This window comes from Pocillopora damicornis, chromosome 10 (assembly GCF_964200805.1).
Source record: "Pocillopora damicornis chromosome 10, jaPocDami1.2, whole genome shotgun sequence".
NCBI classification, from domain to species: domain Eukaryota; kingdom Metazoa; phylum Cnidaria; class Anthozoa; order Scleractinia; family Pocilloporidae; genus Pocillopora; species Pocillopora damicornis.
Window position 1 is genome coordinate 14,122,270 of NC_142679.1, and position 24,026 is coordinate 14,146,295.

Genomic DNA, 24,026 nt, shown 5'->3' on the forward strand with positions numbered 1-24,026 from the left:
TCACAAGTAGGCTTTAAGGCGGTCTACTCTTCGAGAAGTTGTTTCAGTTGACTTTGACTTTTCAAGTACTCACTAGAAACACGCGTTGTCATGATGATATCTTTGTCTTGCCTTCCTCCCCCCCTCCCCCCCTCCCACCCTCCCTGATAAGTAGCTACTTGAGGGCTCTCACTCGCGCGATCCGGAACAATTTCTAGAACAATCTCTGATCAAGCAAAACAAAAACAGTCCGTCTTTGTCTAAGCTCTGCGTGGCATATTTCACATTCACTTTCATGCTATCATTCCATTGTTAATTATGAAGGAATCTTTCATAGCGGAGGTGGTCCTCTTATTAACCTTATTTTAATTGCTGTCGGTGAAAGCAAAATACAGAAGGAAGGCGGAGGATGAGAAGCACGCGGTTCGTGATTCGTGATGGACCATACATATTTTATTCTTTCTTACTGAAAAACTCTTCTTGACAGTCTAGGCTTTTAGCGTACATTTTCAGTCGCGGAATATTAGTCAGAACACATTCAAAACAGAAGAAACCCTTAAGGGTTTTATTAAGTCAAAACACTTCCTTTTTCCGCATTAATAAGTTTATTTGACGTATATTTACATTGACCCTTGCTCATTTTCATTCCTCATTCGAATTTTCGAGTGTCTAAAGACGGGTCAGCAAGGTAGGGTCTTCGTCTTTGAAAGTCTCTTGTTATTTTATCGTAACAAGATATATTTTATAATACCTAACTTTCGACTAATGGCACTTACGTGTTTGATCAGTAGTGAGAGAAATCAGATAAGATTGGGTAACTCACGTATCAGCTACTGATGTCTTATAGTAGGCCAACGTCGTCAATTTCCATCAAGTGATCAAGGCGGCTTTTCTAAGCTTTCATACCATTCGTACCTTTATTTCTAATACAATATTAATTTTTACTACATTCAAAGCTGTTTAAGATGATGTTGCGCCATAAGGACTTTGTCCGACTTACGTAGAAAAAATCTGCATAATATTATCGTGACTTAACGAAAAAAAAAACAATTACGACTGGTGGTGCCAGACGAAGAAAGAAAACACTTTTAATCTTCCAGTTTTCCTATCATCCACTAAACCATTTTTAGAAAAAAGGCAAAAAGTTTCTTGTTGACGGCTTAAGAATATGTTTCTGCGGTAACAGTCATGGTTGGCTTCTTTTATGACTCAGTTCTTAAGTTAAAATCTAATTGAGTAAGGAAGTGTGGAAATTTAGCTCTATATTTTAGATAAGTGACCTGTTTTCTTTAAGGGAGTGCTTGTTTTTACTTGAGCTGAGTCATCTGTTAGGTTTTACTGCAACGGTAGTGATGTTATACGACAGAAAATAGATCAAATTCCTCAGAAACTGACCTCTTGGAAACAAACAAACAAAATATCGATGGAGAAGTGATCGAGAATCTACCAAAATAGGTTCACATCTCAGCCGCTGTCGTTTGACCGGCGCGGAACTTTTTTCAAGAGAGAATTTTAAAAATGTGTGACGAATTCGTGGGTTCTTACGTTAGGTTCATTTTGAAACGTCTTTCGTCGCATCTTTCTAGGGTAAATAAACATTAAAGAAATTCCGCAGACATAACAAGGATAGATAGAAAGAAACTGGAATGAACTATTTTCCTGTCGAATTGTTTCAGCTTGTACACATAAGTTTGCGAAGCTAACCGCAGAACGAACGTGCAGTGCATTTATTAAGCTTCACGTCAGTTTCAAATGACTTGTCAGCTCGTTAATAGGAACTAAGCTTGAGATCAGTACCTCTTCCGAATAAATAAAGGTAATCTTTCAGTATCAAGACATTTGTCCGTTTTTATACATTTTGGCTCCTTTTTTCACTTTCGTTTTTTTCCTTCGTTATAACGGTAAATGGTGCTTTCCAGAAACGTCATGTTATTCTTAAACAGCTTCTTGTTAATTTGCGCTTAACAAAGAGACCACTTACGATTTAAAAATAGTTCTAACACTATTATCCAACCTGACAGTTATTACGCGCGAAGACACTAGCTTTCAATTGAAATATAAAGGGACAATAGTATCAGACAAACCGGTCACTTGTTGCGTAATAACAACTATACCGTGTTGGCAGCCACGCTTATTCTACATTACTTCTTCATTGAGCATATCGGACCATCTTTCCAAAATGAGTTTATTCATTAACACCGAAACCAAAACATTTGGCTTTCACTCCAGATTAACTCGCTGAGTGAATTAGAGAAGAATGTTTCGCTCTGTTAGCTCTGTTGTCTCCATCACGATTCAATGGGCCGTCGGAATTGAGGCTCGCAGCCAGGGAGGAAGAGACAGTCTCCAACCTTTCCCGTATGCATAGGTAACATACAAAAACATGAAAAGACCCGGAAAATTTCTCAGTGAAAATCGTGAATTTCATTCATTCCTCTTTACCGATCAATATCACTGGATACTGTTGACGTGGAAAGAAAAAGGGTTACTTAATTCATTAGCAAAGAGGCTTTTTTGCATCATGATCATAGACTGAAGTATTTTCAAAAAATTATTGGATGAGGATTTATTGATAACCAGAATAATCAAAGTCGAGGCAGGGTAAATTTACTTAGAATCTCTATAATTCCTTTGTAAGATTGGGAGTAGAACAAACAACGCTCATCAAATAATAAAATGAAAAATTTAAGAAATCACTCTTTACGCCTCTCCAACTTCTTAAGACCGTAATCATGGTATAATCTTGGAGTGAAATTTGCTTGCTGATAGTATCTTCTCCAACAATTTATATTTTACTTTTTCATTTGATTACTTGATTTATGACTTTATCTAGTCAGTGTAAATTTATATTCATCGACTCATTTTTTTTGTCGCGGCAACCATGTCGATCCTAGATCTCATAAAATATTATTTGCATGTACGAAATGTGTGAACGTTATGTAGTCGCTCCGTGACTTTGAGAGAGATTGAACTCCATTGTAAGAATTAGATGACTAATTTGGAAACTTGAGCACTTGGTAAATACACCTTGGCTTGCAGTTCTGATGATTACAGTTTGCTGAGGTAACTGAAATGTTAGTCTCCATGCAGGAACCTTCCACTTGACCTGTACAGTCATGTACTGTGAGATAACATTAGAAAAATGCATTTGTGTTGGCAGAACTATTGTAAATACAGTACCTCCTAGAGACAAAAATAAATGAGCTCCTGTAGGCATTAACATCTGGGAGAAGTTATGGTGGTAAATGACCCTTCTTTTGCTAGGATGCATAGGGTCTGATGATTGAAATGTATATCTTTTAGTTTTCAAACTATCAACTTTGTATTAATTGTTGCTGTTTACCATATCTATTCTCTGTACCTTAAGCCCTCAAAAGTTGAAGCAGGCGAGTCAATAACCTGACTTCCTTTAATTTGTTTGGACTTGATTATATAATTTTGCTGTGTAAGTTACCATACTGCAACATGTAATATTATACACTAGCTCAAGCTTTCATTAATGCATGGTGTTTCTTACCAATGGTCTTACCCAAACTGAACATCGAAATTAGGAATTGGTCATAAGATATGTGCGTTTAAAAGGGTGGGAATGTGGAAAAACAAGGATCCTCCTTTAATTAGGACTGAAATTAATGGGGGCCCTCTTATTTTAATTCATATTTTTAATTTGACCTGCCTCCTCCCCTGTAATGTTTAGGGCATATAGATTAAGAGAAAAATTTTTTGTATTTTGATGCATGAAAGTTAAATTACCAGTAATTGGCATCCACATAATCACAAAGCAAGAACGTAAAGCTTGAGCTTAATTGGTTAAAAAATTAAAATAAGAGAGTTTTGCAGACCATGTCTGACTTTTTATCCTGGCTCTGGATATTTATTCAAATAACATAGTCACTATCAGTCTCATTCACTCTCACTTTCCACTGAGCTTGCGGGAAGATGATAACATCATTATTTCTTTAAATGAAGAAAGGAAAGCCTGTCCTCTTACCACGGATAGTTCTGTTGAGCATCATCAGTACAAACCTGGTCTAATTTTTACATGAAGGTGATTGTTCCAGGTAGGGTAACCTTAAAAATTAGTTGTAAGCATTTCTTGTACCCGTCGTTTTACGTCTTGAATGTTTGACTCAATTTTACCTCACTAACCTAAACTAAATATATATAAACATGAAGTTTATTTGTTTTCCTTTTGAGGGGGGAATCAAAATTTCAAAGTCATCACAGGCTTAAACTATAGGTTTAGAGGAAATCTGCTTGTGCTTGTGTTTTCAATTTATGAAACTGGGATTATGACTACTTCAAAAGACTTTACTACACGCTGTATAGGTACTGGAAGGCATTGTTAAAAAAGTTTGCTAAGCTTTTTCATTAGTACACATTTCTTTTTCTAAGAATTCTGTTTATCCAGCCTGTGCTGAATTCTAATTTTTCAACAAAATTTTATTGTTTTTTAATAGTATTAGATCTCCTAGTATCCGACGTTCGAGGTATTTATTTGACTAATTTCATGATATTATTCATGAGGGATTTTTAGATAACGATCTTTTCTTTAAGGGGCCAAACACCGGCTAATTCGTACGGTCACACCTACGTCGGATCAAAGGAGATACAATGAAAGCAACCTGATGTGTGCGTTCCTCACAGGACTCTGAAAAGTTGCGAGTTACTCCGTGACAAGCGCTAGACTTTTTTGTACTTTGAAATTCTGGCGAGTCCACGAGGGACTTAGCATTGCATTTTCTTTGTTTTTTGTTCATGTGTTCTATTGTTTGATGTTTTTTCTTGTTCACTAGTTTTTCGGTAAATGTGTTCGAATGTTTTCCAAATATTAGAGCTCATTGACTCCCCGATTGACCCACAAATGTCTTGTTTTTGTGCTGTCATTATGGACGGCATGTATAGCGACGAGGAGCTTTTTCTTACTCAAAATAGTTTTCCGGAAGAAATATTGCAACACAATTTTAGTATTGATTCAATTTAGACGGCCTAGTAGCTAGCGATGAGCCTGCGCCACGAAATTCGTGTGCGGAAGAATTAAAGCAAGTAGTGACTGAGGAAAGCATCAAGGATGGACGGAAAGACCGGAAACTTAATTGAAAAGAAACGTGTATTTTCTCTCTATATTGTTTTTAGTGAAGTACATTTGCAGATGACATTATTGTCGGAAATTTAGGCCGCAATTTGTCAAGGGGAAGAATTTGATGTTCTCAGGAATAGCAAGGTTCAATTGAGTAATTGGAAAGTAAATAATTAATGAGGGATTAATTTGTAGAAATTCTAATAAATCCTTCGCTTCAGGAATTTATTTGTACAAATCTCTGAAACGAGGGATTTGTACAGATAAATCCCTCATTTACAATCAAATTCAACTCATCAGCGCCGCTCTTCCCTGCTACATTATTAAGCCCTCCCCGGACTTTCAGTTGGTTAATATTCAACGGGGTTATAAGTTAAATAAAGGTTGTTGAATAACAAAAGAAAAGATGTGAATCATAAAATAACAATATATATGTCATATCTTTTAACAATTATTGTTTACATCAGTTATACACGTGTATATATAGATAACTTGTCTGACAGAAAACACAAAACCACACGGTCCAGCGTTGTTGTCATTTTTTGCATTTTTTCTCTCCTAAGTAGAGTTTTATTTAATATTTAAAATGTACTTCCGTTATATTTTCATAATTCGTTTTATATTTTATCATAGTAGTTCACGTATTTCTAAAGTTAATTTCAAATTGTTACACGAGCATTGGCAACCGAAGATGCCATGACTTATGTCGAAAAATATCTCGAAAAATAAAAGCTGTTTTGTCTTATAACATGATTTTTATTCATCTATTCATTTTCTATTTATTTCTTTGCCAAGGTACGATAAAAATTTATAAGGAAGCGTAATTAGCTAAGTTAAATAAAATTTATGGAGTGGAAACCTAAAGAAACCATGAGGCTTTTTCCAAACGATTGCAGAAAAATAGGAAAAAAAGGCATTACTAGTGATATTAGATTTTACAGAAATATTGAGGTCACGCAACAGAAAACAATCGGACATTATCCTCCTTAGGGTCGTGTTATTTTATTAACATTTTAATGGATCTTTTTCTCCCTTAGCACACAAGCTTTTGCCAGCCACGAACTGATATCACACAGACCATTATAGGAGGAAATTCAGCTAATCATCGACAGCATTTGGCTCTCTTTCCACCGTGACATGACAAAATGGCTCAGCGTTTTAAGAAGAAATGTGTTGCTCTTGTTGTATGCATCCTGCTCACACTACCGGGTAGTAAGTCGATACATACTGAGGATTATGAACTTAAATGTAGTTATTTGTTGGAAGGTTGGCGCAACTAAATATATTTGAGATATAAAATTTTTCATGCGATTAAAATGTTGAATCTGTATCAGCAGGATTTGCCAATACAACAATGACGCCATCCTCATCCAAGTTGCCATCACAATCTGCAAGTGACATGACAAAAATGGTGTATATAATGTCATGCCCAACAGGAAGTGACGTGTCATCAATGATGCAAATGATGTCATCACAATCTGCAAGTAACATGTCATCAATGGTGCATGTGACGTCATCACAATCTGCAAGTAACGTGACATCAGTAGTGCATATGATTTCATGCCCAACAGCAATTGACGTGTCATCAACGATGCAAATGATGCTATCTCCATCCGCAAGCGACATGTCATCAATGACACATATGATGCCATCACAATCTGCAAGTAATATGTCGTCAATTGTGCATATGACGCCATCCCAAACAGCAAGTGACGATTCATCAATGATGCATATAATGTCATCCCCATCTGCAAGTGACGAGACATCAGTGGTGCATACGATACCATCACCACCTGCAAGTGACAATTCATCAATGATGCATATGATACCATCATCATCTACAAGTGTATCCCCATCTGCAAGTGACAATTCGTCAATGATTTATATGATACCATCCTCATCTGCAAGTGACATGTCATCAATGGTGCATATAGTATCATCCCTATCTGCAAGTGACAAAACATCAGTGGTGCATACGATGTCATCCCCATCTTCAAGTGACGATTCATCAATGATGCATATGATTCCATCGTCATCTACAAGTGTATCCCTATCTGCAAGTGACAAAACATCAGTGGTGCATACGATGTCATCCCCATCTTCAAGTGACGATTCATCAATGAAGCATATGATTCCATCGTCATCTATAAGTGTATCCCCATCTGCAAGTGACAATTCGTCAATGATGCATATGATACCATCCTCATCTGCAAGTGACATGTCATCAATGGTGCATAAAAGATCATCCCTATCTGCAAGTGACAAAACATCAGTGGTGCATACGATGTCATCCCCATCTTCAAGTGACGATTCATCAATGATGCATATGATTCCATCGTCATCTACAAGTGTATCCCCATCTGCAAGTGACAAAACATCAGTGGTGCATACGATGTCATCCCCATCTTCAAGTGACGATTCATCAATGAAGCATATGATTCCATCGTCATCTACAAGTGTATCCCCATCTGCAAGTGACAATTCGTCAATGATGCATATGATACCATCCTCATCTGCAAGTGACATGTCATCAATGGTGCATAAAAGATCATCCCTATCTGCAAGTGACAAAACATCAGTGGTGCATACGATGTCATCCCCATCTTCAAGTGACGATTCATCAATGATGCATATGATTCCATCGTCATCTACAAGTGTATCCCCATCTGCAAGTGACAAAACATCAGTGGTGCATACGATGTCATCCCCATCTTCAAGTGACGATTCATCAATGAAGCATATGATTCCATCGTCATCTACAAGTGTATCCCCATCTGCAAGTGACAATTCGTCAATGATGCATATGATACCATCCTCATCTGCAAGTGACATGTCATCAATGGTGCATAAAAGATCATCCCTATCTGCAAGTGACAAAACATCAGTGGTGCATACGATGTCATCCCCATCTTCAAGTGACGATTCATCAATGATGCATATGATTCCATCGTCATCTACAAGTGTATCCCCATCTGCAAGTGACAAAACATCAGTGGTGCATACGATGTCATCCCCATCTTCAAGTGACGATTCATCAATGATGCATATGATTCCATCGTCATCTACAAGTGTATCCCCATCTGCAAGTGACAAAACATCAGTGGTGCATACGATGTCATCCCCATCTTCAAGTGACGATTCATCAGTGAAGCATATGATTCCATCGTCATCTACAAGTGTATCCCCATCTGCAAGTGACAATTCGTCAATGATGCATATGATACCATCCTCATCTGCAAGTGACATGTCATCAATGGTGCATAAAAGATCATCCCTATCTGCAAGTGACAAAACATCAGTGGTGCATACGATGTCATCCCCATCTTCAAGTGACGATTCATCACTGATGCATACGATTCCATCGTCATCTACAAGTGTATCCCCATCTGCAAGTGACAAAACATCAGTGGTGCATACGATTTCATCCCCATCTTCAAGTGACGATTCATCAATGATGCATATGATTCCATCGTCATCTACAAGTGTATCCCCATCTGCAAGTGACAAAACATCAGTGGTGCATACGATGTCATCCCCATCTTCAAGTGACGATTCATCAGTGAAGCATATGATTCCATCGCCATCTACAAGTGTATCCCCATCTGCAAGTGACAATTCGTCAATGATGCATACGGTGCCATCCTCATCTGCAAGTGACATGTCATCAATGATGCGTGTGATGTCATCCCCATCTGCAAGTGACATATCATCAATGATGCCTGAGATGTCATCACCAACCAGCTCCGAAAGTAAGTGATGAAATGCTTGTAGATTTTGGAAGAAACTGTGAGAAGAGTAAGATGTTCATAACGAAACTTTTAACTTACGAACCATTTCTACTTTTGCGAAAAAGCAAAAAATATCTGATTGAATTTGAGTGAGGCAAATGAATTTTCTCCGTATGTGTCACTTGTTTTATTAGTTCTTTTTTTAAATTTAGCTCACATTTCTCTTATTTTGAAGTGTTTAAATAGTGTAGCCGCATTGAAGGATATCATCGATCATATCCTTACCTTGATGAAGACAATGTCAGTAAGCGACATTACGTTTACTTCTTTGAAAAGTTAGCGAAAGCTTAGCAATTATGGGCACTGATTTGATTTGAAACGTGGAAATGTATTTTGTATTTAGTTATACCGATGAAGACAACATATGTCTAACACATATACGAAAACATTCCATCTTAATCCCGACTGAATTATTCGCGTCTTCACCTTTAGAAATAAGTGCTGTAATCCAAACTCATGCGAAAACGATGGAACTTGCTCAGAAAATGGTAAAACGTTCAAATGTAATGTACTTCAGCGTTTGAAGGGACAACCTGCAAATCAGATATGGGCCTGTATGACACCTCACGTTCCAGTAATATATCGTTCCAGCGAAGTACCGCTAAGTAGGAAGTAATACATGTGTGCGCGTAGTGGTGAGAAAAAGCGGGTTCTGACGTTTTCTCTAAATTAACCTTGATTTTAAAGGCAAATCACGAATTTAACCTGGAAATCAAGGTTGATTTGTGTAACTCCCCTACACGAACTCTGCCTCTGTTGTAGTGGTTGCAGAAAAGTTGATAGGTTTTTCATCACTGAACCAGAAAGAAGAAGCATCGACGGTTGAATCGTTGTCAATCTCTTTCACCCAATGACAGCTGATAATTTTTCATCTCCCAGGAGCTGTTGGGTATGTTTTCGGATCAAAGTCCATTTTTTTTTAACATACCTTACTCCTCCTTCAAAATCAATATGATAAATCCAAAAATCTTCTCTTTTTTTTTGTCTCTCTGTTTTTGCTCCACCAATCGTTAAATACCCTGACTCTCTTGACAGAGAAATCCACCAGATTCTATTTCCAATCAAAGGATATTATTAAGCATGTTATTCGCTCGTTTCAAGGATCATCTGTTTTGATTCAAGATAGCAAAACAGAGACGATGCGGAAAAGAAGAGGAAAATTTGAAAGGGAGATCAAATACTCTGTCATTAGAGACAGAGAAAAAGTGTCTTTCATTGTTTTTCTAGGTGTTCGTGAAATTTTCTGTTTTGTGTTGCACGGTTGTACAATCCTAATTGATCGAAAGCAGTGGCACAAAATTTATTTTGATAAGTACTTCACTGTATGAGTTTTGTCGGTATAATACCAGCATGATTGCTTTTTCTTAGATGAATGTCTCAATGAGAAATTTTGTTTTGCATATTTTGACAAAAAAGAGAATAAATCGATTGTTTCTGTTTTCATCATCATACTTCTTGTTTGCTGCGTCTTCATTGTCAGTTGGATTGGCAAGATTGACGATCTTTTTATTGTTCTTATCTTTATCCGTTTCTGCTGCGGGTCTATTGAGAAACTCATTTTGATAGTTTTTTTTCAAATCAACGAATTCCTTCATTATACAACGCAGTTCCAGAGGAACAATCTGAATCTCTTCTCCGACGAAACCACGCTTTGGTTTTTTTTTTTCAGATAGTAAAGAACAGGCTCATTCTTAGTCACAATCGATCTCTCGATATTGCAGACCTTCAGAGACTTTTTATTGTTTCAATATGTTGATATATTATTGTTGATCTTTTTTATACAGAGACGCCTACCCAAACATTTGCCTGTACAATGAAACTGGATCAAGATTATAAAGAGGAATATGATGACATCAACTCAAACGAATCTCTTGCCTTCATTGCAGATTTGGACTTGAAATTAAAACCATTTTTCAAAAAGAAATTTCCAGATTTAATAAAAATTATTTACAAACGTTTTTTCAAAGGAAGTGTTGGCGTTGACTATGAATTGCTCTTTCCAACAACCTCAAATGTGACCGATGGCAACATCGTGCAAGCTCTTAGAGAAGGTAATGGCACAAACGCTCTGGGATTGACGCTGACAGGAGATATAACCGTAACGAAGCAGGTTGTTCAGACGACAGCAGCACCGACGACAGCAGCACCAACTGCAATCAAAGGTAACTTACAGCGTCTTTTTATTTTTTATGTTGCTTTTGTGCTGTTACCCTTCAACGAAATTCAGGGTAATTTGACACGCATTAAAGTATCCGCTACCTTATCCGTTTAACTACACTAACTCGAAATGAAGATTATCACATTTCTGGCTAGAACCTATCTTTATGACATGTATACTTTTGAGGAACATTTCCATCCAAGGAATATATTTCCACTCAAACCGCCTTCCAAACTATTTTGTGTTTTCCAAAATAGCATTTTCCGTGAAAAATGGACCTTTTAGGCATATTTTTCATGTCGATTCCACAAAGTATCGTACTATTTTCCAGACACTGTGAAATGTTGGCTATTTAGGCAAAAAACACCGAAATCTCTCCTATGCAATAAAAGCAAAATGCTTCAGTTTTCACGGATTAAGAAAAATGTGTTGCTTCAAAAGAGCAACATTTTGTATAATTCCACGGAAAGTTAAACGTAGGTGCATTTTACTCATACAAATATTCAATTTTTAACTGCGTTGGTTGTTAAATCTGGTCAAAGTGCATGTAATGCTCTGCTCGTTTAAATGAAACGATAAAGCCTTTGATTTTAACCTTTAATATGTTTAGGCGGTTTTCTTTTCAATTTTATTTGACATGATATTACGAACTGTAATGCAGAAATTCTGCAAGGTTTGACGTCTAATGCTGTAGAAATTCTCCGTGGTATGGCGTCCAATTCTGTAGAAATTCTCCATAGTTTGACGTCCAATGCTGCAGAAATTCTTCATGGTATGGCGTCTAATGCTGCAGAAATTCTCCATGGCATGGCGTATAATGCTGCAGAAATTCTGCAAGGTTTGACAGCCTAAGCGTACAAAAATTCCGCACGCCTTGACGTCCAGTGTTGCAGAAATTCTGCACGCCTTGACGTCCAGTGCTACAAAACTTCTGCACGCCTTGACGTCCAATGCTGCAGAAATTCTTGGCATAAAGAGCTCATCTGTTGCAGAATAGGATGATCCGTTTATTTTTTTAAACAAATTTAAAATTAGACTACCTTGGAATAAGGACATTTATAGCCGAATTTACATCACAATCGCCGAGTGACAGTATCGTCAATAATTCGTATGAGATAAATTTTTTTCCACGAAGTTACCCGTTCAGTAATTTTCATTTCAACTGACTATACAAGATTTAAGAGTTTTGACTCCTCTTCCTTCCGTTCACAAGATGATGCAATACTGTTGATCCAATAGCATCCAAGAAAATTACTCTTTCACTACTCACACGTAGATGTCTAGGTGTCATTTGCCTTGAAACAGAACATTGTATAGTTACAGGGGTTTGTAAGGTCTCCTTCTGTATGTATGGATCTGAAAAATTAAAAGAAAGAGAAGTTACATCACATGAAAATTTTCAAAACGGGATTTATGAATTCATCAACACTATCTTGACTATGATTTGAACAGGTCTTGATATAGCAAGGCTAACTTGGCTTTTGTGCAGATAATGTTTTACTGAAGTTTAGCTTTACTGAACCTTTCGTATAACCGTGGGTTTACTGAAGGAAATTAAAACGTACTCCTTTAGTGAAATCGTTGGAACTAATTCGAGATGAGAGAGGACCGGTAAGATATTGCAGGTCTACGACGAATTTTCGAAAAATCAGTTCACGTGTCACGGATATAAAAGGGAAAATTTAACCTCTCCTCTTGTGTGCATGGTTTCAGGGAAATCTTAAGTTTTTCACGCTGTGAGGAAAAAAAAAAAATTCAGGGTTCAAGTAAAGTTCAGGCCTCACACAGTTTCGTAAATTCACGAATAACGTGAACCTTTCAGTAAAATTCACGTGTCACATCTTAACTTTGGCCTTCATCACGCGTAACGTATAAACCCTTGATGATGCACCAATTTATTCATACCTTTAAGTTTCCTCTCAGGAGGTGATTCTCCAGAGGGTCCAGCAAAGGAATGTGTTGACTCTTGCAAAGATTCGGCGCCGATTATTTTTGGTGAAATGGTCAACTCTTGTTCCTGTTCATTAAAGATACGCAGCTCCTGATTATATTATTTTACTGAACCATACTTCCAATGCTCCCATTCCCTTTATCTTTCGGAGGCATCTGGCGCACGAAAAATTTAACGGACGCGAATCAGATGTGAGTTAGTTCAAGGGCTATCTTTTTTTTTTCAAAGCTGACAGACTTATGTATCACCGAACTCGTGTCTTCTCAATATTTCCTCGCTTGTGATAAAATTTAGGGAGAAGAGAAGAGCGGCAGCGTCTGAGTTTTCCACACCTTCAAATCAATTAAGAATTTGGCATTTTCCCGTGAGTACTAATCTAATCAACTTAGAAGCTTCCTTGATTCTTTCTCCTGCTCGTTAACTGTTCGAAATGCCTCGCAACTATACGACCTTGTCAACGCTATACCTTTTAAATCTGAAATTTGAGCTTTTTTTCTTTACTGTACTGAGGAAACCGATATATTTTTCTTCGTTCTGGCGGGCTGTGACTAAAATTAGAACTGGGACGTGGAACTCGGGGATGTGAGACTCGGGAACGTGAGACTCGCGGACGTGAGACTCGGGGACGTGAGACTCGAGGACGTGAGACTCGGGGACGTGAGACTCGGGGACGTGAGACTCGGGGACGTGAGAATCGGGGACGTGAGACTCGGGGACGTGAGACTCGGGGACGTGAGACTCGGGGACGTGAGACTCGAGGACGTGAGACTCGGGGAACTCTGGGTACAGAATAGTTTCAACGCAAGGGGTCTTGAAACTGTTAAAAACGTCGTGGGCAGCTATGGAGGACTTTCCTGGTAAGTAGCCGTGTTTTCTTCTCGATCTTTATAATTATACTTCACAAACTCAGCGCAAAAATCAGGCTTGTTCATCACGTCCCCGAGTCTCGTCCCGCGTCCCACGTCTCCAAGTCCCATTTCCTGAGTCCCAGTCCTCACGTCCCCGTCCTACTTTTAGTCACAGCCATCCCGGCAGGCCATAACTACACTGGCGGCACATTGGGCATGCACTCAGTTATGGTTAACTTCACAGGTGTAGCGCGCATAGTCAAAGATATGAAGTCTCCATTCGGAGAACAAAGGTTTTGTATTTCGATTAGAACTCGTAAGCTGTGCACTGTGCAAATTCACCAATGAGGGACTAAAGTCACTTCAACCTACTGTTTTACAAACCGCCAACATCCGCTCATAATATATCAATAATCGTAGAATTGGGCTTTTGCCAGTTTTGTTTGCTAAGCGCTCCTGTCAGACTCTGGGTGGAGTTAACTTGTATCCTTCGAACAAAAATGTTTGAACTGATGATGGTGAGTACACCGGAAAACATTTCCCAGTTCTACGAGCCATGTTGATTTTTACGCCGGTGTATGTAATCACCACCAGAGGAAAGACTTCCCAATGAAGATCAGTGGGTTGACTTCGATGACTCAAACAATTCTTTGAATGCAGGATCTTTCATTTATGGAGAAATAGTTCCAGATTAAGAAGGTAAGTTAGAAATGGAAGGTAAAGTAAAAAACACCTGAATACAAAGTATCACATGCAGTCAATTCGGTGTCGATAACTTTTCAAATTTCAAGGTTAATAAGAGGTCAGAAGTGTACAATATATACGCATTTCAAAGCACCTACCTTATTGTTTCCACGCGATCTAAACAGTTACTATGACCGGTAGCGCGAACTTCAATAGTAACGCAGCGTAACGATAAATGTAATTTAGAGTTACCAATTGAGTTGATTACATAAATTGGCCACCGTAAAGAGTTTAAAGGCTGACGTTTCGAGAGTTTGCCCTTCCTCAGAGCGATTGGATAAAGATAAATTAGAGCGATTAGATAACGATAAATGGTCAAGGTCGCTTATTCGATATATATTTAACTTCAATTTTAGTGAATTAGTGATATTTTTCATTCAGTTTTTGTATCTGATCATAAAATAAAGTTATGTGACTTGAACTGTACGTTGTATTGCTTACTTTCTTAACATTTCAATATTCTAAATTTTAACATGTGGCATTAAGCCGTGTGCTATTTTAGGTACATAATTTCTGTTGAAAGTTAATTGACAGAATATTTGTGGCATCTGTTTTGACTGGTTAGAGAAAGACCGTTATATTCCTGTATCCATCACGCCATGAGTGAATTTCTGCAACATCTAGTAAATGAGAGGATGCAGAATTTCTGCAATATTCAGTGTTTGAGATATGTGGTGAAATAACGAACTGAAATAACGAACTGAAATAACGAACTGAAATAACGAACTGAAATAACGAACTGAAATAACGAACTGAAATAACGAACTGAAATAACGAACTGAAATAACGAACTGAAATAACGAACTGGAATAACGAACTGAAATAACGAACTGGAATAACGAACTGAAATAACGAACTGAACTATCTTTCTTATTCTGTTTACGCAACCGATTGATCTGCGGCGCAAGAAGCTTACCGCTGAATCATAAAACAAGAAATGTGTTTCAGAGCCGATCTACTCTTTTAAGAAATCTGGATCAAAGCTGACTTTCGAAAAAACCCAGCCCACAGATGTGACTAAATCTGGATGATGTTTTGTACCATCTTCAGTTATGATAAGATCTCCTGTTCTCAGGGCTCTCTCTCTCACTTTCTTTTTACAGAAAAATCGACAATCAAGGACTGGGAGATCGTGCTAATCGCAGCTGCAACAATTGTCTTTTTTCTATTGGTGGCTATTGGCGTTTTGGCAGTGAGTATTCAGTTAATTTCTTTGCATTTTTGCAATGCGTATTTAATCATCAAAACTACCAACCATGGAAGGATCGAATTTGGTGTGCTCGGCAACAGATACACATGTACACCCTGTTTCGATTGCATACATTTAATTGGCTGGTCTAAGTTCTTGGTGACAATTTGTAAACTCAATCGAAATCAAATGATTGAGAGCTTTACTGTAGCGTCATTTATACTGGTGAGGTAAGGGAGCGGCGAAAGGCATTTGAGAGAAAAGTGGTGGGAAAAAATGTGAACTTTCAATTCGTTTCTTAGGCGCGAAAATTTTTATTATCACAATGGGTTGGTTGTAGGAAAATGATGGTGTACGGCGTGGCTCCGACATATTTCTATCATGTCAACGACTGAAAATTGTCAAGAAGGGTCATACCAACAAATACAGCAAGGCACACAGGCGGTGTAGTTTGCTTCTTAAGAGTTGCTTGAGCGTTCTTTTCATTGACTCTTCTCTATTTGAACAGGTGAAATACAGAAACGCTAAACAGGGTGAAAAGAAGGAATTGTATGCCCTTGATGGAGACTGGCAACTAATGGGAAACGGGCATAATGGCTTGAGGGCTCAGTCGCAGGTTTGTCGACCAGTGTCTTTTGGAGCTTACATTGTTTTGTAGGGGTAACGAAGGGTGTCATCTGTTGCTAACAGAGTTTAAATGGGAGAACGTAGAAAATTGACTGCCAATGAGAGGGGGGTGGGGAGGGTCATTAGAATGCTACAGAGCCTTAGGAAAGGGGATTAGGTAGATTTTATTGTTACGTAACCACATTCCTTCCCCCCTTCCCGACAATAAAAAATGGATGGTCTCTAAGACATTTCCATTAATTTTTTCCTCGCCTCACTGATCTTGGTATCTTTGTTTTACAGAGCTATACGTCTCCAATGTACGACAAAGTACTTGGATCTGACAACAAGGCATATCAGCTTGACAGTGCATTGTAAATTTAATGAAAAAGAAAAAATCATCAACGAGGTCGAAAAGATCAGCCAGTTTAAAATGCCTCTTAGAACTCTGTGGCCTCATCCTAACAGTTGGTTTGATAACAAAATGACCTTAATTTAGATATTCAAGCTATCCAAGTTGATGGTAATAAAATTCTGTTTCTCTGAGGTATCACTTAACTTCACGTGCGATAAATTCGTTACATACTATTTCAGAAAAAAACGACAAACATTTGAGGGATTTAAGGATCTAGAAAGTGTAACCGACATTGAAAATATGTACACAGTTTTTTTCATGAATTATTTTACATTTGTCCAGTTAACAAACAAATAAACTCAATGCCGTGGGACCGTTTGGTAACAGATCGGATATCAAAGGTAATTTAGTGTTAACAACTGGGTTGAAAACGTAAATTAGCCACCGTAAAGAGTAAAAAAGCTGACGTTTCGAGCGTTAGCCCTTCGTCGGAGCGATTGGATATCAAGTCAACTTGACGTGTTGAAAGAACCAGTGATCAATTACACTCTCACCTGCGTCACGAACTTTTTGTTCGTACATCATTTTGACATGTCATGTACTTCTTACCTTACAAAGACAACGAAGTGATACCTGCAAAGCTGGAAAGGCTAGACTAATTTGGCGCACGTGCAAATCTCCTAAGATTTTATAAGATGTTATTCTACCTAAAATAGCAAGGACAAAAAAGGAAATTTGAATCAAGAACAGCGGTACGTTCGCATGAATAATGAAATTGTTTGTCGGTCATCCTCAGAGGTACTTGTGCAGCGGGAGATATTTGTTACTTAACGCAAACTTAACGATGCAGAGAACTTAGTGAGTAACTATGAACCAAAGGGCTAGGATAATTTTTCAAGTTTACTCTTTGATATGCTTAGTGGTCAATTTTTGTGAGCTTTCGTCTCAATACCGCTAATAAATTAGTTTCTATTTTGCAACAATCGGGTCTTTTTCTTTTTTTTGAGACTCATGATTTCCTCCCCAGGGGAATAACTCTAACAAAGATTCCTATGCATGAGTGAATTGTCATGCATTTTGTTACACTGTTCGTCATTCGTTGCTCAGAGGTTTGGCAGTCGTAGTGGGATTTCGTTGCCTTTGCGAGGGTGGAAAAGGGTTTATACGAGACGCATAATTAAACTGTTGCTCTTGCCTTTTGAGGACTCGTTGGTTTACAATTAGGGTTGGTGCAGTTATGTACACAGCAGTACTCTTCAGTGACAGGTGTCCCTTTAGTTCACTTTTTCCACAACTCACCGGCAGCACTTGCCTCTAGGGGATGCCCTCTAACTGAAGCCACTGTTTTAGGTTTATCACAGGTTGTCAACACTGCATGAGTAAAGCCTAATGACCAACCAGGTCTTAAGCTAAACATTTCGTTACCAGAATCTTGGAAGGCTGATTGAAACGAAGCCGAATCGATTCCAAAGGCGTTGTAAAACTCGGGTGGGAGAGTTGACGCATCACTCATGTTTCTCTGCATATCTCTGTTCCTGATGGAAGAATAGTTGAAGAGCTTTCTGTTTAGCCAACTATTTTTAGTGCTTTAGTATCTGTTAGCTGACTATGCTGAGGCATTGTTTGCAAATTTCGGAATGTTTCGCACTTTTGATATTCTTTGTTACACGAAGTGGTAATGACCTCCGAAACCTATAAAATACTCAAAATTTTTCAACTTCCGGCCTTATCATGATGTGTTAGGATTTTAAATAACTCTCCGCCACCTTATTTCACCCTTGGTAATAGGCTTCTATCGCTAAAAACGTCATGATGTTGCGTTTTTCCAGTTAATATTTCAAGCGCAGCAGAGCATTACATCATCATGTCCCTATTTACAAATTAGTCAGATACACTCATCAATCATTGGGAAACCAATAAAAGACAGAAACTCGTGCACTTAATAAACAACAGCAAGTACCAAAACAGTCATCGTCATGTTCTTGGTGTTATGGAATAAAAGTTGTGTCACAGTAACACTGCATCTGTTATGATAAACAAGAAGATTAAACTGGGTCATGGAATTTACATCCGCTCTCCTGGTTTTTGTTTTATTAAAGTACACTCAGTGAAAAAATTTATATTCTCTTATTATGTATTGTGACGCTATTCCGGCTTGATCTGTCCTTATTTCGCGTTTCATTAATCAGTGAAAACACTTATAAATTAATCAACGACCGATTTTATCAAAGGAATTCACGTCTTGTCATTGAACGTTCCTGTCTTCGTGACTTCGTTTCATCTCTTTTGATCTCAGCTGAGGTCTCCTTACTATTTGGCTGTTGGCTACTTGTAATAAGTTGGTATTGTACAGTCAAACTTCCATTGAGCGGCCCTCTGTCAAACGGCCAGTCTTTATGAATCGGTCAGTGGAAAATTCTCGGAATTCATTTCCCATATTTATACCGTTGATTAAATCTCTGTTAACGATATCTGTCGTATTGTCGTTTCTGTTTTTTTCATCACATTAACCCCTCATACCCGAGCATCAATATGCATATTCTCCACACTGTTCTTTATACATTTCCTGGGGTGCTGATCATTTCCTTTATTCTCATGACCTCAATGTGCGATTCAGAAGTGATATTGTAGAGAGAAATTACATGCTAGTCACTCTTAGGGCTTAAATGGTTGAGTGTAACAGTAATTATTTAGCGTCCAAAATGCCTGATTCTTTTGGTAGCCACCTCTTGTAACCGTTCAACACTTCGGAGCGATTGGCTTCTATTTTGTCCTAAACAAAATATCACTCCTTACGATAATTTTCTTCACTCTTCATCTGAGTCCTAATAAACATTCTGGGCCTGTTATATGCGCGTTGAGAAAGTGCCACCGCTTTCCTTCCTTAACTGAACACAAACTAAAATTATTACTCTGTGATTATCCAGATGCACTCACATTTAGGCTGCTATGTCACACTTCTTTCCAAATATTGAATAACTCCTCTGTCAGCTATAACTCCTAAGAATAATTCCGCCCTCTCGACAAAAATACTTTGCAGGTTCTATGTTACTTAGACGTTTGTCTTTGTGCCATCAGCATTCCCACAAACAGGACCAATAGCAATCTTCGTCATGTTTTCCAACCTGTTTTCACTGCGAACGTTAAAAGAAAGAACGCGACAGGACGAAACCATGCAAAGCTTATTCACATGCTCAAACCTCTCGTTGGTGTGGTTCGTAGATTGTACACTTTGCCCATTCTGAAGTTGCCTTGTAGCCTGGTTGGGGCTACCACTTAGCTGAGCTGCAAGTTTTCAAAAGTTTGTAAGTGCTAGTCTGCACGTTAGCTTTGAAGCTCGGAAGCCTCGCATCCATGTAGCAACATGCAACAGGCAGCCAAGTAGCCAAGTGAGAAAGAAGTCTCTTGTATGAGTGGTTTAGTATCTCAGAAGCCTTTCAACCCTCTTCAGTTGTAGTCAGATGTACAGGTGTCACGCAGTAACGATTCTACACGGTTAGGCAACCAGGTGATCATGTACTGATGGAGCTATGTAGCTATCAGGTCATGTCGTAACTATTTGTACAGTTAGCAGCCAGCATAGAAGGAACTGACATGTAACCTCGTACAACTGTCGCCTTGTAGTCACATCAAGTCGCTTAGCCACTGAAATCTAGCAGCAATTTAGTTGCTTCTTTTCAGTTTGCACATCAAAGAGTTACAGGAAGAACAAAGTCATGCTCCTTACCACAACAATTTGCTGAGGTTTCTCAGCCGTCTTGAACGTTATTAGGCCACTTAGGGTACGTATCCAAATAGCCCATATAATGAGCCACTTTGCCGAGAAGATTGCAGCTCGGTGGTTAATGATTGCTGATATCGAATTTTTGGACAGCTGCCCATGGTTTGATATTTTTTGCGAACCATAGACCAGCATCGATTGGAGAGTAAATTTTTCTTCTGACCTGAGACAAACGAGAGTTTTTACGAAGGAAATATTGGCAAAAAAAAAGAAAGCACTCCTTCCAAGCATTGCATTTTTAAAGCGGTGCATCTTGCGGTCAGCTTAATAAAAGTTTGTTAACAATAAGCCTTGTGTGTGTACACATTAAGCTTTTTACCCTAGAACTAAAACTCTTTCATTGGCTCGTTGAATGTGCGCTGATCGAAGTACTTAAACGCTTCAATTCTTTTAATGCTCATCGTGACAAATAGTCCTGTTTGAAAACCCCATTATCATTTGAGCAATAAAGAATCAGTCTGCAAATTAATAAGGGAGATGGATAATGCTAAGATGACTGCATGCCCGTCATATAAATCAATTTAATGTTATAAAAAATAGATATCGCTTCGGATAAGTATCAAGGAGAATCACCGTAGCCATTTGAACTGTTTTTTCGTAGACCATACAATAAGTAGGTACCGAGATAAAAAATAAAAACGTGCAAAAAAATGCCACGCAAATTTTATCAAATTATGAGACACGTTGATTAGGAAAGCTGACTTTGTTTTGTGCCCCTTCTTTTGTAGCAGTCAGGGGATGAGAAGAGAAAACTCACAAATACTAATCTTTTTAAAAATCATATTAATTGTTTACTTAGCCGTATGTTAATAAAAGGCACTTTTCTAATTTTCTAATTGGCCATGTCAAAGACGACCTGCAAGACTGATAACGCGAATTTTAAAAATCCAATCAAAGAGAAAAACGCTGTATGAAAACTAAATTCCATGTATCTGAAATTACCGATGATTATCATCCTGGGAGGCACGACTCCTCCTTCGCTACGCTATTGCACTCCCCAGTAAAAAGAGAGCCTAACAGCAGGTTATTAGTGTTACCCAATTGAGCAAGTGATCAGTTGAAACGTCCAAAAAGAAAGCTTTTTATAGCAGGTCAATTTAGATGCAATATTTCCTCACAGCAGTTTTATTCCCAAGCACTATCACTCCAGCTTTAGGATGCGGCGCCTAAGTATTTTAATTGTGGTTTCAACCTTTTAGACTTACCTTTAGCTTTCATCAATGAGAGTGCTTTAGGTTTTGCTAAAGGAAGGGTGGAACTTTCAAAAACACCTAAAGGATAATAAAAGCAAGTCATTGAGGGAAAAACTTGCCCGGTCAGTAACTTACTCTAGGAAACTTTATAGGGGATCTTTAGGCTCTGCCCATAGGCCTAACCCTTAAGCCCTTTAAGGTATGGTACCCATTTCATTAATGGAAATAATTGCACCCTGAACTCTTGGTTACAGAACTGATTCTTGGGCCGAGGTACTTAAGACGTGCGTTGGTGTTAATGACCAAACTTTCATTTTTTCAGTTTCTTTTATAATATTTTTCACAGGATTTGTCCATGGAGGTATGTATAAACATGTTTAGAATAATCACGGAGACAAGAATTACCAGGGTTTTCTTATTAAATAGATCTAATATCCTAATGTAGGTCACGTTTCTTCGTTGCCATGTCAGTTCGAGTCATGTTGCCTCCATTTAGCTCTCTGTTTAACTGAAGTCATGTAAACTCAATTGAAATATTATGAAACCAAATTATCTTGTAATACCCGTCACCCACACAGCACCACAGATTCTTTATCCCATTTATTTCTTTAAATGAATTGAATGATGAATTTGATTTATGCAAGAGTTTTTTTTCTAAATGGATGGAAAATGACATAATCACAAAAGACGGAATAGAAACAATTAAAAAAAGAAGAGAAGATATCTCTTGTTTATTTGATGTAGGGAGACTACCTGGGAATATTAAGTCAAACTATAGTGGTTACCCAGTTGCTCAGTGGAAAAGCTTTGTTCTTCTGTTTTCAGATATCCTCCCCAAAAACCAGCTTCATTACTGGCAATCTTTTGTTTTAGCATGCCGTCTACTTTGCAAATCTTGCATTACTAAAACTGACTTAATGTTAACTGCTTCATTTTCTCAAGGAGTATGAGAAAATATATGGTGAATTGTCAATTTCACCAAATATGCATCTTCATCTTCACCTCAAGGAGTGTGTGGAAAACTATGACAGCATTTATGGCTTTAGGCTCTTCAGCTGTGAATGTTACAGGAGTATTTTGGGATCATTTCACACTGAAATTTAAACTGTTGCAATTCAAATAATGCGGAAATTTATGACTTCAGAAACTCTTGCAAATATGCAGTATTTTCTCCCTAAAGAATACAGAGATATTTTCTTTAGAATCTGTTCTGCACAACTTGAATCCAATGTCGTCTGTGGAGAAACTGGGCAACTCCCTGAACTAATGTTTTCCTCATCTGGGCCCTTAGCTGGGAGGGTGGCTGTGTGGACTAAATCTTACAAATTAGCAAGTCTTGACCGAGATGAACTTAGTGCATTGCGTTCAGTATACTCCGCCTTGTATATAAGGGTAACAGAAACATGTTTTAAGCTGGCTACACTTTATAAGAAGTTTAAGTCGCTATAAGTTGGTTGAGAGAAGTATGGATCCACTGCAATCTCGTATGTTGGTAAGGTAATGATAGAATTGTTGATCCCGGTACGATGAGGCCTGGAGTCATTCGTTACTTTATGGTTCACAGTGTGCAAATTGAAGGAAATCAAATTTTTCATACCTTTGCTGTTGTGAATTGGCCTAGGCCATCCGAACAAGACTTTGGATATGGGAATCCTTTCTCTGTCTGGTTAAAAAACTTTGAGGAAGCTGGACCCTCAGTATTGTTGCCGGTTAAAAGACTTCATAAAAAGTACTTGTATGCTGATTAACTTCATTCTGGACAAAAGTATTTAATTGTATCTCCTATTTGCAGGACAATTCTTCTCTAAGTCATCTGGAAAATTCTTAATAGAGAACTAGTATTAGAAAATATTACTGGTTTAAGTGACTAGGCTGTCTCAAATGACCCAGCTGCTTAAAAAGCTTAGCACAGAGCAAGTTTTAGAAAGAGCTTCAAAATTAACATGCACATGGCTCAGTGTAAAACATCGAAGCTTCTTGGACTTCACATAATTCCTTCGAACGTACGCACCTAAGGCCCGTCAATTCGCCTCTGTCGTCCTCGAACGTTCAAGACTTCATGATAACGTGGTGCAAGAATTGTACAGCACTTTATATATATGTTTTACTTGACGATAATGACGATTTGAATCAGTACAAGGAAACGTAACGGAAACAGGCAACGATAATATTCCATTGATGCAGATGCAGCGGAAACAAGTGGTCATATTCCCGTTCAGGAATCATAACGGAAACATTATAGGTCCAAGGAAGAAGTGAATAACGTGTTTCCACTGCGCGGAAACAGAACGGAAACATAGAGTTTCATGTTTCCGCAATGTTTTCAAATTACGGAATCATGCTATTTCGTCCTG

General features: G+C 38.1%; 1 protein-coding gene and 1 pseudogene across 3 annotated transcripts; both read left to right on the forward strand.

The window, feature by feature from the left end:
- Positions 1 to 617: 617 nt before the first annotated feature.
- Positions 618 to 17,681, forward strand: LOC113664775 (uncharacterized). 3 transcript variants are annotated; one of them, XM_089184137.1, is made up of 7 exons: positions 618 to 667; positions 6,097 to 6,271; positions 6,397 to 8,808; positions 10,632 to 11,009; positions 15,652 to 15,740; positions 16,246 to 16,353; positions 16,647 to 17,681. In XM_089184137.1, the coding sequence occupies exons 2-7, from the start codon at positions 6,205 to 6,207 to the stop codon at positions 16,719 to 16,721; spliced, it is 3,129 nt and encodes a 1,042-aa protein (XP_089040263.1). In that variant the 5' UTR covers positions 618 to 667; positions 6,097 to 6,204; the 3' UTR covers positions 16,722 to 17,681. The 3 variants fall into 3 exon arrangements, with proteins under 3 accessions (XP_089040263.1, XP_089040264.1, XP_089040262.1); XM_089184138.1 differs by having other exon boundaries at positions 6,097 to 6,268; XM_089184136.1 differs by having other exon boundaries at positions 624 to 667; positions 6,394 to 8,808.
- Positions 17,682 to 22,794: 5,113 nt separating this feature from the next.
- Positions 22,795 to 23,480, forward strand: LOC149039039 (uncharacterized; annotated as a pseudogene).
- Positions 23,481 to 24,026: the final 546 nt, after the last annotated feature.